Source organism: Chelon labrosus (assembly GCF_963514085.1).
Source record: "Chelon labrosus genome assembly, contig: SCAFFOLD_54, whole genome shotgun sequence".
NCBI classification, from domain to species: domain Eukaryota; kingdom Metazoa; phylum Chordata; class Actinopteri; order Mugiliformes; family Mugilidae; genus Chelon; species Chelon labrosus.
The window spans coordinates 141,489-156,661 of record NW_028181734.1 but is presented as its reverse complement, the minus strand read 5'-3'; the positions used below and the strand labels follow the sequence as shown (position 1 = coordinate 156,661).

General features: G+C 44.6%; 1 protein-coding gene across 1 annotated transcript; it reads right to left on the bottom strand.

Moving 5' to 3' along the window:
* Positions 1 to 977: 977 nt before the first annotated feature.
* Positions 978 to 15,146, bottom strand: fbln5 (fibulin 5). Its single transcript, XM_084575186.1, has 11 exons — positions 13,302 to 15,146; positions 13,057 to 13,111; positions 12,802 to 12,850; positions 12,358 to 12,639; positions 7,990 to 8,112; positions 6,260 to 6,376; positions 6,028 to 6,144; positions 5,043 to 5,165; positions 4,601 to 4,727; positions 4,320 to 4,515; positions 978 to 1,883 (listed from the first exon to the last, which is right to left on the bottom strand). The coding sequence occupies exons 1-11, from the start codon at positions 13,343 to 13,345 to the stop codon at positions 1,722 to 1,724; spliced, it is 1,395 nt and encodes a 464-aa protein (XP_084431312.1). The 5' UTR covers positions 13,346 to 15,146; the 3' UTR covers positions 978 to 1,721.
* Between the last annotated feature and the right edge of the window lie 27 nt (positions 15,147 to 15,173).

The following is a 15,173-nucleotide window of genomic DNA, read 5'->3' as shown; positions in this document are numbered from 1 at the left end:
CATCCACATGAATGAATGAATGCCAGGTCCAGAAGTTTCCCAGCAGAACATTGAATTGTCACAAGATGATCAATGTTTTTCACTTCTCCTGTCAGTGGTCATAATGTTGTGGCTGATCACATTTCAACGTGTGTTAACCCAGGAGAGTTTGCAAGACTCTCATTCTGTGTGCCCTTAATTCTTACATTTTGTCTTAGTAAGTTGGCCTCCATTCTTAAATCAAGTTTTAGTGAGTCTAGAAACAAGTAAAATGTGCTGAAGGCATAGCTGTTGATACGGCTACAGGCTTTTCCGACAGTAATTTAAAATAAATCTGCTTAAAACTAGTTTTATTACCTAATTAAGGTAACTCAAGATGATTTTTTTTTTAAACAAGTCAAATATCACCATCCTTAATGAGTAAATAAACCCAAAAACTAGTGTGACGAGATAATTATACTGAATATAAAGCAATTAAACTAGAACAGATTTTAGTTTTTTTTGCAGTGGACAATAAAGTTTAATCTAGTCTAAACTTTTATTTAGCACCCAAAATGATTCCCACACTGTGTTTTTATTGCTCCTCCATTCCAATGATCCCACTCTCAGTGTCCATACGGTTTGTTGGAGTATAATATATTTTTGTATCATTAAGAGAACAAGAGCCTACTCATGTCAGGGACATTTATCAATCTCATCGTGTCAAAACCTTCAAATATGGGATTTTTCTTACTGTAATCCCTTTTTGTTGTTATTGTTGTGTGCTGTCCACATGATAGTAGACGACAGATGTATATTCTCATACTTATCCCAACTCTTTAGGGTTTCCGTCACAGTCCCCACATCTTTTAATGCGACATAATCCCCTAAAATAAACCAAAGAATTGCTGTAGTTTCAGAACCCTGCTCACACTGTTCTTCTTTATTAACTCAAACCTACCAAATTTGCTTTTAGGCCCCGAAAACGTGTCTATTTCCACGATCCCGCATTACTTTAAGAGACTTAGAGATATAAAAGTGTGCTCATATAATGTGAATATTTGTTAGAGTAACTCCCCAAAAAAATGTGTCTCCAGAAACGGTGGAACATTTTAGATTATAATCCCAAACATCTGCCACAGATTGGGGTAGTCCAGGACGCGCCTCAAGCCGGGGACAGCGGTGTGGTGAAGACGTTTATTGGTCTAACAGAAACTGTGATCAATAATTCAGTTAATGCCTGGCTGTTACATCGCTTCAAACATTCCCCGTGCAAATGTACATTATAGTACTGCTCGGATAACCGGCTCTCCTCCCGTCAGCAGTGATGTGATCACGGTGAAGAGACAGCATAAGGGTCAAGTCCACAGTTTATATGAAGGAGTGAAGATTCACAGACAACTGGGGAGGAGGAGGAGGAGGGGTGGGGAGGCTCATGTGTACACGCAGATAATCTGTGAGAATCATTTTCGGGGTCATAGAGGACGTCAGAAATTGTCGAGCATAAATATCCCTCTCTGTGTCCATGTTGCAGCCATAAAAGCTCAGTGTCCATTAAACCGGGGTGTGGATCTGAGGCACAGGAACGCCTTCCCATCAGCTCATCTCAGCCGAGTCCTTACTATCGGACGTGTCTTTATTGAGGACGACATAAAGAAAACAACAAGTAGCTCAAACAAACCATTACATCAGCTGCAGGAGAATACAGCCGCCGCATCATTTTCTGATTTTTCTCTGTGGCGCCGGGGTTCGGCGTGGGGCGCTCAGAACGGGTGCTCGGACACGAATATCGTCAGGCGTATGATGGAGCTGCCCCTGAAGTTGATGACGTTGTTGACCGTGACCATCTCCAGGTCCAGCACCACCTCCTTGGGCCCCTTGATTGGCCGCGACAGGACGAGCGTGGCGCTCACGTTGCTGGTTTGCTGTGAGACAAGGAGGACAGAGAAGAGACAGAGAGGGGGAGGAATGTGAGGAATGGAGGGCAGGAAGCAGTGAGGAGAGACAGCTGCACGCGGAGGAAGCGACCTCGTGGCCCGGTGCCTCGACGTGACGCTTCCAAACATGAGCACAGAAGTCAAGGAAAGTTAACGTGTTTGCCACGGCGCAGGAGGTCGGATCAGAGTTTGTTTAAACTCACTGAGATACTGCTGAAGTTTTCATTTCACCGTGTCACAGAGGATCTTTGTGTTTTAAAAAACCTGCTTTGTAATCTCTGATCAGTGTTTGACAAGTTGGAGGAACAAAAACGACCTCTCACACAAATCACACACACTCATTGCTCCATCTACTGGCTACAGGCTGCACTAAGGGGCCTCCATCTGTTGGCTGCAGGCTGCACTAAGGGGCCTCCATCTGTTGGCTGCAGGCTGCACTAAGGGGCCTCCATCTACTGGCTGAGGGCTGCACTAAGGGGCCTCCATCTGTTGGCTGCAGGCTGCACTAAGGGGCCTCCATCTACTGGCTGCAGGCTGCACTAAGGGGCCTCCATCTAATGGCTGCACTAAGGGGCCTCCATCAACTGGCTGCACTAAGGGGCCTCCATCTACTGGCTGCAGGCTGCACTAAGGGGCCTCCATCTACTGGCTGCAGGCTGCACTAAGGGGCCTCCATCTAATGGCTGCAGGCTGCACTAAGGGGCCTCCACCTACTAGCTGCAGGCTGCACTAAGGGGCCTCCACCTACTGGCTGAGGGCTGCACTAAGGGGCCTCCACCTACTGGCTGAGGGCTGCACTAAGGGGCCTCCATCTACTGGCTGAGGGCTGCACTAAGGGGCCTCCATCTAATGGCTGAGGGCTGCACTAAGGGGCCTCCATCTACTGGCTGAGGGCTGCACTAAGGGGCCTCCACCTACTGGCTGAGGGCTGCACTAAGGGGCCTCCATCTACTGGCTGAGGGCTGCACTAAGGGGCCTCCATCTACTGGCTGCAGGCTGCACTAAGGGGCCTCCATCTACTGGCTGCAGGCTGCACTAAGGGGCCTCCATCTAATGGCTGCAGGCTGCACTAAGGGGCCTCCACCTACTAGCTGCAGGCTGCACTAAGGGGCCTCCACCTACTGGCTGAGGGCTGCACTAAGGGGCCTCCACCTACTGGCTGAGGGCTGCACTAAGGGGCCTCCATCTACTGGCTGAGGGCTGCACTAAGGGGCCTCCATCTACTGGCTGCAGGCTGCACTAAAGGGCCTCCACCTACTGGCTGCAGGCTGCACTAAGGGGCCTCCCTCTACTGGCTACAGGCTGCACTAAGGGCCCTCCATCTACTGGCTGCAGGCTGCACTAAGGGCCCTCCACCTACTGGCTGCAGGCTGCACTAAGGGGCCTCCACCTACTGGCTACAGGCTGCACTAAGGGGCCTCCATCTCCTACATCCTCCCTCTTCTCTGCAGTCTATGTCTACTTCATCATAGCAGGAAGAGTTCAGGTGTTACCTTCATTCAACCATCATTCCTTTTACTGTTTGCACCCGAGACGTTGCAAAAAACTAAGGGGCTAAAGCATACAGCCATAATTTAACTAAAAACTTGACTCAGGTTCAAATAGCCGCCATCTTTTATTAATGTTTCTTCAAGATCTAGTCCGGGTTGTTATTTAAAAGAAGTCAGATAGAAATTTCAGCGATACCGTCCTCCTCCGTGACGGGTTGACAAAGATGGCTACTGACACGTGGGACCACAAATCAAGACTCTAAACCAATCATGGTGCAGGGAACCAGCATGTGACAGGGTTGAAAAAGTGTACAACAAGAGTATAAAGTCCTACGTTGCAAGTAAAAGACCCGCACTCAACATTTTTGAGTAAAAACAAATAAAAAAGGTAGTGACTTGGATGTTAATGGCACAAAACTTCACTGATCAAATCAAACCAGCTTTATTCGCCTTTAATATACAGTATATATCTATCTTTTCTGCATTTAACCCAAGCAAGTGAGCCGACTTGGTGCAGCGTGCAGCCACTCCAGGCAACCAGGGAGCAAAGCTGCTCCTCTAACCACTAGTCTGATTCTAATATGCTCACTGCTAACTTCATTAATATGCACCATGATCACATAGGACCAGTCCCAGAATGATTTTGGCAACTTGTCTGGTCACTAAACAGTCGCAGCTGTGGGATTTGTGCACCAAACTTGAGACAGATTGCACAAAAGAAGAAAAAAACCCAGTTCAGCTCTATTTCTGTAGGCTGCACTGTTTCCTTCTTTCAATTTTAACACATTAACTAAACCATTCCTGCAAATAAACTGAAGCTGGAACCCATTAACTTTACTTAATATATTGCAGGGTGTTCCTACTGTGCTTAGTTAAACGTGTGACGTTCATTTGTCCATCACATCTGCTGTTAACGCATCTGCGAGATACTCACTCTCATGTAAAACTCTCGTCCATCGTTGCCCGACTTTATCTGGAAGATGTAGAAGGCGCCGGGGTAGCGCGTGGTGGCCTGCATCTGGAAGATGTCTGCAGGCACACTGCGCCCCGACGACAAGTCCATGTGTCGGTACAGAACGGTGAAGGGCTTGTCCCTGCAGGCAGGGTTCTCGGCCGAACACATGCACTGACTGCGGAGGAGGAGACGCCGCGTTACACATGGGAGAGAAGAGCGACCCAGAGGGAAGCAGGGACAATTTATATAGAAAAACTCACTTGTCGCTAACTTCGATGTAAGGAAGCTGACACTGTAAAGGATTCAGGCATGTGTAGCCTCCCTGGAAATTGAAACATACTTGTGCTGTTGTACAGGTGTTGTTACCAGTGTCACATTCATTGATATCTTTAAAATCAAACACACAACAACCGGAGTCAGTTAAAACATCATCATCATCATCATCATCATCATCATCATCATCATCAGAAAAACAGCAAGAAAGCATCAACAACAACACAAGGATTAAAAAAGAACTCTTACAGAAAGCATAAATCAAACTTACATCCTTATATTATGATTATTATTATTATTATTAATATTAGTTCAGCACTAAAAGGCAAATATGACACTGATTCAGTATCCTGGAGGTCATTTATTTGTTATGTAGACGACAGACGACAATACAGAGAACAAGTGACTGTCCTCCGCCACCAGTTTTACCTTCACAGCTCCTGCCGTCCTCGTACACGTAATATCCCGGTGGACAGATGCAGTTGAAAGAGCCGGGTGTGTTAATGCATCTGTGCTGACACAGAAACTCAGAGAAACTGCACTCATCCAGGTCTGCACGAAATGAAAGGAAGAATTAACACGGCTCAGTTCAGAGGTTCCAGACTCGACCTGGTCCGCTGCGGCACGTCTTTTTGAGGCTTTCATCCATTTACTCCAGGTTTCCTTGCACAATTTAATATACGCAGGGTATTGTAGGTTGTAGGCATAAATGTTGGTCCATCCACACCGATCAGGCATAACATTATGACCAACTTCCTGATATTGTGTAGGTCTCCCTTGTTGCCTCCAAAACAGTTGTGACTCATCAGAGAATGGACATGGGCCTTCTGGTGTCCTGTGGTGTCTGGAACAAGATGTTGTTAGTGGGACAGCCTTTGAGGGGAGGGGCCTCTGTGGATCATCCCACAGATACTTGATCAGTTTGGGATCTAGTGAATTTGGAGGCCAGGTCAACACCTTGTGCTGTTCTTCATGTTTTTTTTTTAGTTGTTGTTGTGTGCCTGTGTCAGGCTGCATCCTGCTGGGGATGGCTGCTGCCATCAAGGAGTGTCATTGCTATGGGGTGGGGGTGCCTGGTCTGGTCTAGGTGGGTGCTACATGTCTAAGTAACATCCACACGAATGAATGCCAGGTCCTAAAGTTTCCCAGCAGAACACTGAATTGTCACGAGATGGTCAATGATATTACTCCTCCTATCAGTGGTTTTAATGTTGTGGCTGATCGGTGTAATGATCCTGACTCTTTCCCCCTGTGATGCTGCACAGTCAGAAGTTTTCAAATCATTATGTGCAGGTCTGGAAGCACTTTTCACCTTAACTAGGACGATAAACTACATAAACTAATAAAGAAACTCTAATCTCCACAGACAGATTACATGTTACAAATCAAGGGCATAAAATAATAAATTACTCACCGATGCAAGTAGCGCCGTCAGACGCCAACTCAAAGCCCTCGTCACAGTTGCACATAAAGGAGCCGTAGGTGTTGAAGCAGCCGTGGCTGCAAGGTTCATCCTCACACTCATCCACATCTGTGCACAGTGTGACAGTGTCAGCGTTGCATGTTGACCTGTGTGCAGGCGTATTTGTTTCCTTGAACGGGACGTGTGTGTGTGTGTGTGTGTGTGTGTGTGTGTGTGTGTGTACCTTGACAGGTCCTGCTGTCCGGGTTGAGGATGAAGCCAGGGTTGCAGGAGCAGGAGTAAGAGCCGGGGACGTTGGCACACAGCTGTTGGCAGTAACCGTAGCGACATTCATCAATATCTGGTGGAAAAGAAAGAGTTAAAGTAGTTAGTAGTTAAGTGGTCTGCAGACTGGGACTGAATCTATAGTTGGCTGTTGTGATTTGCAGAGCTGCTTTACTGCACAGAGCATGAAGAGGGCGCTGTTCTTCTAGAGGAGAATCAAGACCATGGGGTGAGGAGAGGGTTGGGAGGGGGGTGCATTTTGTAAATGAAGACAAGAGACAGCATTGTCTTTTCTAGTTGTCCAGCAGCGATTACATGAAATGTGGTTTTCATTTTTGGAAATATGCGCTCCAGCATCCCCCTTTTGGCCATGATCTCAACCTTCTGCACGACTTACTCCAAAATGTAAGAGACAGCTTTGGTGGTTTTGCAACATTCAGGCCATTAAGCAGCAAATCATGTGGGTCCCATTACATTAATTCACGCTCGAATCATTTGAGGCAGTAATTACACCTCTTCTTTTTTTAATGCCAGAAATCACAGCACTACTTATTTCACAACCTTTGTCCAACTCATGTCTGGATTAGTTACGAGCGAGTACAAGACCTTTGTGCAATAGAAGCTGGAGTATGTAATGTCGGAGCTTCCTCAAGCGTGCCACAATTTAAGAGGGATTAAACATTTCAAAAAAACAAAACAAAGTGTTTCATTAATCTGACTGGTTTCAGTATTTGTATTGTAATCACTACACCAGACTATAGAGGAACGCTGGAGCTCATTCTCCAACAGACTGATCCAGCTCTGGTTCCACAGGGAACGCTACAGGACGTCATTCATACCTTACTCTATCCAGCTGGAGAACAACTCACCTTTCTGTGACTCCATGTTATTCATGTTAATGCACATTATCGCACCTTCTTATGTATATAATACATATTTACTTCTGTCTCCATTTCTTGCACATTTGTTCATATGCAAATTTTGTAAATTTTTGATTATGCTATTTATTTTATTTTACTGGATTTTTAATTATATATGTTTTTATTTATTTTACTAGATTTCTACTTATATTCTGTTTTTATTTTATTTAACTAGATTTTTACTTATATTTTATTTTTATTTTATTTTACTAGATTTTTACTTATATTTAATTTTTATTTTATTTTACTAGATTTTTACTTATATTTCATTTTTATTTTATTTTACTAGATTTTTACTTATATTCTATTTTTATTTTATTTTACTGGATTTTTACATATATTTTACCTTTATTTTATTTTACTAGATTTTTACTTATATTCTATTTTTTATTTTACTAGATTTTTACTTATATTCTATTTTTATTTTATTTTACTAGATTTTTACTTATATTCTATTTTTATTTTATTTTACTAGATTTTTACTTACATTTTATTTTTATTTTATTTTACTAGATTTTTACTTATATTCTATTTTATTTTTATTTTACTAGATTTTTATTTATATTTATATTTTATTTTTATTTTTATTTTTAAAGATTTTTACTTATATTCTATTTTTATTTTATTTTATTAGTTTTTAACTTATATTTTATTTTTTATTTTTCCTGTGGTTCTCAAGAATGTTTTTTATGTGTAACTGAGCTACTGTGACCAAGGAATGTCCCCCCCACCCCCCTTCCAGAACAAACTTGGCAGCAGGTCCACTCACCCTGGCACTGTCCGCCAATGAGCCAGTAGCCCTCAGTGCAGGAACAGGTGTAGCCGCCTAACGTGTTGATGCAGACCTGGGTGGGGTTACAGTGATGAGAGTTCGTCTCGCATTCGTCGATGTCTGCAACAGAAAGGAAGACGGAAAGAAAAAAAAAACGTTGATTGTTAAGTGAAGAATGGAATCGTGTGCATGGACATGTAGACCGACTGGAAACTAAATGAAATACCAGTTAATGTGTTATGTTTTTCTCATTTAAAGTGTGATATTTATCAGATTTAGTACATTTTCTTTTAGATTCATTTTCAGACACTTCTGTTGTCAGGAAAATTTGCTGCACATAACAAGAAATCAAAGTGGTGCTTTTAAAAATGTGCATGAAAGGATGAGAAGGAAGCACGGTGATGACATTGATTTCTGTGTAGGCGTTATGCTTTTTGCACTTTCTCTCTGAACTGCATCGACTTTTTCTGACGGTAACTCCACCGCAGCCTTTCAGGGGTCAGGTGCATTGCTCAAAAGAACGTCCGCTGGTGTAGTATTTTCTCTTGCTGGCCGTGGTGATTGCACCCTCAATCTTCCATTCAAAGGTCTGTTTCTCCAGCACTCAGGTTTTCACCACCCCGTGTTTAAACAGCTCCTAACACAACAGTTCACATTTCAATACGACTTCAATTTACAATTGTTTTTGCACGAGATTTGCGATTTCTCAGATTACAATCTGAATTCCTCCGACTCCCCTGGAGCAGCTCGCGCGCAGCCATCATAATAGCCACATTTCCTTATGAGGATATGACAAATCAAAAATTCCAACCTCTGTTTATGGTTCTCAGAGCGTGAAGTCACCAATCTCCCCTAGAAGCGGTGGGGGGAAGTGGGTGGGAGCCTGTTTTTTGTTTTTTTTTGTTTGGACAGGCAGCTATGATAAGCGATAAGGTCTGTCTGTGGGACCGTTGCCCTTTGTGCCAGCTCGGAGCCAGAGTTGGCCCTTCATGGGGGAGGAGGAGGAGGAGGAGGAGGCCCAGAGTGTTCAGCCACCGGCCAAGAGCTACATGACCGCGGCACCTGCTTGCAGTTACCAGTGAAAACCTCTCCGAATGCCCCTGATCTGCAGCACATGTGTAGCCTTACTGCAGGTCTCCAACATACACGTACAGTTTCAGCTCACCTCCTTATATAGGCTGATTCACGGGTCGCTCACGAGCTTTGAGGGCGTCCGCTGACAACCCCCATCAGCTTCAGAGAGGAATTGACAGACACGTATGGAGACTGAGAAAAATGTACGAGCAGAAAGACTCTGACTGGAGATTTGCACAAAAGAATGATGTAATAATCCTCAGGGAGTTTAAATGACACCACGGCAGCTTGACACATCATCTGCAGTCAAACAACACGGGCGAACACGCTGACTGCTGAAAGTTATCGTCATTCACAGCTGCACAACGAGAGGTTTTCAGATGAGCTGCATTGTCGTGCATTTTATGAGTTTATTTGACGGTTCCAACAGCCCGTGAGCTTGGACCGTACACGTTTTCTCCACCCAGCTCAAGGAAAAACATGAAAATCCCCCAAAAACCAGACTTTTTGAGGGGAAATTAGCGTTACGGCCCCATGTGGAATGAAAACACAAACCAGAATCTGAGCCTGAAAGATGAATAAAAGAGAAACGAAAGTGCTGAGGCTGCCAAGCAATCAGATTTAGGAATATTTAGAATGAAAATCACTTTGTTCTCGGTTTCCGGTTAAAGAGGAGAGCTTAGAGCAGCCTGCTAGCTTAGCATGAAGCCTGGAAACAGGTGGGAAAATCCAACACGTGAATCTCTGGCTCTGAATAAAAAACAATGTTGTATTTTGTGAGCTTCAGGTGAGTTAGTTAAAGACCTTTTTTAACAGTTAGATCGGGCAAAGCGAGCTTTTACCCCCGTTTTTCCAATTTTTATGCTAAGTTTAGCTAAGCAGCTGCTATATTTGCCATGTAGACATGTAACGCTCCGCAAGAACGCAAACAACCGGAGTCACCAGAACGTGGAGCCATGACGTGACCGTGCACGCTGTCAGGTCCACACCAAACGACCCGAACGGCCCGTGCAGAGCCCCATCCGCCACCGGCTTTGGGATGCACTGACACCGACACTCAGCCAGACTCCACATCTGGGGCCAGCCTCTAATGATCTTGTAGCTGAACCAGAGAAAGACCCTGCGGCTGAGCCAGGCTCTAACATCTTGAATGCAGCAGATAAATACCCACCGATTTGGAATGACATGTTCAACAATTGGGTGTCTGCGCATATTTGGTCGTATGCTAATGGCGCAGGAACACAAAAAGCAGTGATGTGGGTGAATGGCTGCAATGATGGATTACAGAAATTAGAAAAGATGCACGATGCCTTTGTGTGAAATTGAGGGAAAAACAGCCCACACATGCATGAAGGTGAACCAGAGGCCTAATTAGCAGTATTGTTCCCCCCACACTGGTGCCACTTGTCACGCTGATGGAGTATTGATGCCATTAACTTAAAAGACAAAGGCCATGTTTGTAACAGGTTCAGACAGGAAGTCACAGTCTGTGTAGTTTCTGCCCCACAGCGGCATCAATCAGCAGCCCATTACATCACCACACACACATTAACGCACACGTTAGGCCTTCGGGGGCGCGCAGACTCGTTACTAGTGGCCCCCACAGAGGCATGCCTGTTCTCCCCGCTTGGCCCCGGCGCAGATCTGGCAACACATGACCTCATTTTTGGCACCCCCATGGTGTAGTTTACCCAAACAAGGTTGTGAGCCGATTCCCCGACAGGCCCTCTCCGCTACAAAGAGAAACAGTCCATATTTGTGCATGAGCTAACGCTCTCTTTAGCGGGAACAGAGCTGTGCATGTACATTTTCCACTGGTTATGAGGTCACGGCTGATTTATCCAAAATGACAGAAAAGGACTCCGAATGGCACTCTGAAGGGGAACACTTTCTTTCAACAGCCTGTCCCGGCTGGACGCGGTGGGGTAATTATGTGAAGACGTATTTAAAGCAGCTGGGGCGGACATCAGACGCTTTGTGTTTATGCGACAGCTGGGATACTTTCGGAGTAGGGAAACTCAACAAGACATTAATTCAGAATGAGGAGTCCAAGCCCCCTCCCGCCCCCCCAAACGACCCACCCCCACCCCCTCGCTCCGGCTGGGTGACGACCGGCATGCCGCTGCACCGAGCATCACAAAAGCATCCGTCCTTGTGATCTGATGATCTTTACCGACTTACACTGAACTTCTGGCCTCCGTCTGTTTCCCCTCACGCCACCTTGACGTCCTAGTTTCACTCTAACATGCGGTAAGCAGCAAAAGGTGGCAGATGTCGGGAACTCAAAGCTTTTTCCGTGTTACTACAGGAAAAAAAAACTTGACCACAAACAGCTGCAGCTGAGGACGGACAGACACCGTCCACCTTCTGCGTCTCTTCCAGGCTGTAATGTTGTTAGAGGGAGATTTGAAGGCTCACTTGTTTGACAGCCAAACACGCACACGTTTGTAAGGAGGTGTTGCTTCATTTTAAGGGGTCACAAACTGAGAAGAAAACAAACTGGGAACTAAACTGTGTTGAGTCCCTGCCTGTGACAGAGGGAGCAAACAGAGTCCAGCTTTTTGTCAGGGCTGGCGTAAGAAAACAAAGGAGAACAATGAGCGCCACTTTGGACCAGAAAACCTGTTTTGATTAATGTCTTGTTTGGATTTTTTAAATTCTGGTTTGATGACTGACAATATATACTGTAAATGTAACTCTGTAGCTGCGCGAGTCGTCCTGACACAGTGGACAGTAAATTTAAAAGTGAAATAAAGTGCATTTATTCGACTTATGAACTGAAATCCAATATTGAGGTACTTGTGCTCCACTATATCTCATTATTACTTCATAATTTCACACAACAGCACAAGAAACTTAAAATACTATGAAAAAATGTGTTGTACTTTGCCACCACTACTATCTGATGTAAAGGGAAAGATTTGCACATTGATAAACATGTGATAACAAGCGCAACACATTATTTTTAGTGGTTACTGTCCAAAAATCTCCAATATCTCACAAAAGAATGAAAACTAATTTGTCTCATTACTCTCCTTTGTCATCTCATCACACCCCAGATTCATGATGTGGTCCTTAGGAGGGACCTGGCTCCATCAGCTGGTGACTAAACCCAAAGAATGTATTTAAAACTAGCTCCACCTTGATTAGAAGTGAAATGTGGCCAAGCCTGCACACCCATGCATTATTATTATTATTATTAACAGCCTCATAAAAAACAATAACTCAATCACAGATGCCAGTTTACTACAGAGTGACCACTTTATGAAGTCTGAACACTTCCTCTCTCACCGTTACAGGTGCCATCCTCTGCAGGACTGTATCCCAGGATGCACTGTGCGGTGCTCCTCACTCTCGGGTAGCTGGGCTCCACGGACCTCGGAGACGACGGGGGGAACTGCTCGGGAAATCCCACCGAGGAGTCCGGGTAAACGGGGTCCGGCGCGATCGGGGGGTCCGGCCTGAACGGCTGGTTGTACAAGTTCCTCGGGATGCACAGGTAGCCTCCGTTCTGGTTCACACAGCGCATGTCTCCCCGACAGGCATCTGGCAGGATACGGCATTCATCCACATCTGGAATACAGAGGAGCTCAGTGATAAGGACATTCCTGCATCCAGAACATCTGTGAGCCTGTTATCCATCCACTGCTGTGTTAGTTTGGAATTCTACTCCTCTGTACTTTGGATAAATGTGCCAATAACATGTTTTCCACAATCAATAGTCATGTCACTTACCTATACACTGTCTCGCCCTGCGGTCATATGCAAAACCTTCTGTGCAGGTCTGAGGGGAGATGATCCAGAACATGAGTGACTATAATTCATGTTCATCTCTAGGCTTATACGTGGTTTCTAATCTAAAACAATACAAATGCACTTCTCTTAAACACTAATTAAGAGAAGTGATGGCACAGAAACATCTGGAACCCCTGACCTTAGACTAAATGAATGAAATGAGTTACTTCAGGGAAGCAAGGTGTTGTGTGTTACCTGTCCATGCCCAGGCTGGATACAAAGCAGAATAAATACCAGAGCTGCCAACATCCTGCAAAAAAAAAAAAAAAAAAAAAAAAAGGGTAATTTTTACGTTTTTAAACTCCTCTCAGATACAACTCGATGACCTGGAGACAAGCATCCCATTACACATGCATTCATTGCTAAAGAAGAAAAAAAAAAAAACTATTCATGGAAGCCCGTTACGCGGAAAAGAAGGAGGACAAACAGCAGCTACTGACCTCGCAGAAGAGCAAAACCTGAAGCCACGCATTTCAAAAAGCATGGCTTACGGTTTCTGGTGACCTCTTTCAAAAGAAAGATGAAGAGACGACCCGTGAATTCAAATCCCCTCGCCGCTTCTCAGCAGGGCTCTCACCGCCACCCCACCGACTATGCGCCTTTACGCGAAAGCCGACACCAGGTTCTCATTAACCGCTGTCTGGTCGAGCTGAAGCCGCGGAACATTGACCAAGTGTTGCAGGAATGCCTTTTCGAAACGGACTGCTCGGTTCCTGCCCCTCTCTGTCGGATCTACAGATTATTTAGCAATGCAAATTGACGGGCCCCCTCCGAGCGCTTTCACAACAGCTGGATTCAATCAGGAGAGCCAGCCCCCTCCAGTCAGAGCGCACAGAGACAGACAGCGGCCCCACGGCGGCGCGCTCTCACTCCCGACGAGCTGCTACAGAGAGAGAGGCATGAAGCACACACAGTGGGTGTCTGTTTTCCAGAGGTATAAACAGCCCCCACCTCCTCCTCCTCCTCCTCCTCGAGTCGACTGCACATCTGGAGCCGGCCAACGCGAGCGATCCGCGCTGTAGTAGCCACATCTGGATCACATGAATGCGCGTTGGAGAAGAAAATGACAAAACGCAGTCACGGGTCAGCAGTGGTACCTTTATTAGATTTCAAACTCCAATTAAGTCACAGGTACTAAAGCTCAATTAAAGATCATCCAAGGTCAAGGTTATCCAAACTAATTTTTTCTTTTTGGATGCGTTCAGATTTCATAACTACAAAAAATTCTTTTCCAGTGAGGATTTACAGACTTTACATTTTTAACAATACACCTCGAGAAACCCTGTAACACTCCTTCTGCAGCGGCTGATTGGTGCCTGTACAAAAACTGTAGAGCAGCTCAGTTACAAGCCGGCAGACTCTGCTCAGGTAAAACCTCTTAAATGTTGTAAATATATATATGTATATTTAAATTAACCATTTACAATCCTGATTATACAACTATCTAATTAGCAAAAATGCAGGCACTTTACTTCCACAGCTTACTTAGTGCCTATAAATAGGAAAAAACGCCACCCATGTACATATATATATATATATGTATTTATATATATATATAAACTATGTAATAGTATTGTACTTAAACACAGGAGCAGTCTGAAGCCTCTGATCAACCACAGTCAGCAGTTGCAGCCATAATTACAACGCTTATTGCATATCAAAGTCAGGCCCGTCTGGAAAAGACAAGATTTTGCAGAAATGTCTTTATGGTTTTAACAGATGTACCGAGCCACATAAATCTCTACGCAGGCTGCCGCTGCCAGAGAGCTCGTAGGCGAGTCCTGGATCGGAGACAGCTCGCTGCGTTGAAGTCGAAAAGAAAAGAAAATCCTGAAATAAAAGTTAAAAGTCCAAAGGATGAAAAAGCGAAGGACGCGTTTCCTCTTCAATCAAGAGGGGGGGTGATTAGACTCGACCCACATGTATTGCGCTGCACACAGTGAGGTTTTTTACAAGGTCACTTGTGTTCAGAACGGGCGCAATGAGTAAAAAGAGACGTAACATACGATCAAAAGAAGAAAAATAAAAATAATGATCTACTGCTCTCACTCTGAATGACCCGCAACTTGTAAATGCTCTCCTTTGGAATCCTTTTTTATGTGGAGTCACTTCATTGTTGATTGTTTTTAACAAGTCCTAACACTGTTGACTGGGAAACATGTTCACTGGTGTGTAAAGGGAAGAGTCTGTTCCATAGAACAGCAATTGAAAGTAAAACTGAATCTAAAAAAAATAGCTTCTGTTTGAATACCCCCCTCCTGAAAAAAAAAAAAAAAATTAATAAATCTTTTATTTTTGCAGGGAGTAAAAAA

What these genes read in the sequence shown, in the direction of transcription:
- fbln5 (XM_084575186.1), bottom strand. Translation starts at nt 13,345, where the DNA reads ATGCTTTTTGAAATGCGTGGCTTCAGGTTTTGCTCTTCTGCGAG. An exon ending in AGGTTTTGCTCTTCTGCGAG is followed by an intron (nt 13,112 to 13,301) that starts GTCAGTAGCTGC and finishes TTTTTTTTGCAG; the next exon opens with GATGTTGGCAGCTCTGGTAT. An exon ending in GACGAGAGTTTTACATGAGA is followed by an intron (nt 1,884 to 4,319) that starts GTGAGTATCTCG and finishes CTTGTCTCACAG; the next exon opens with CAAACCAGCAACGTGAGCGC.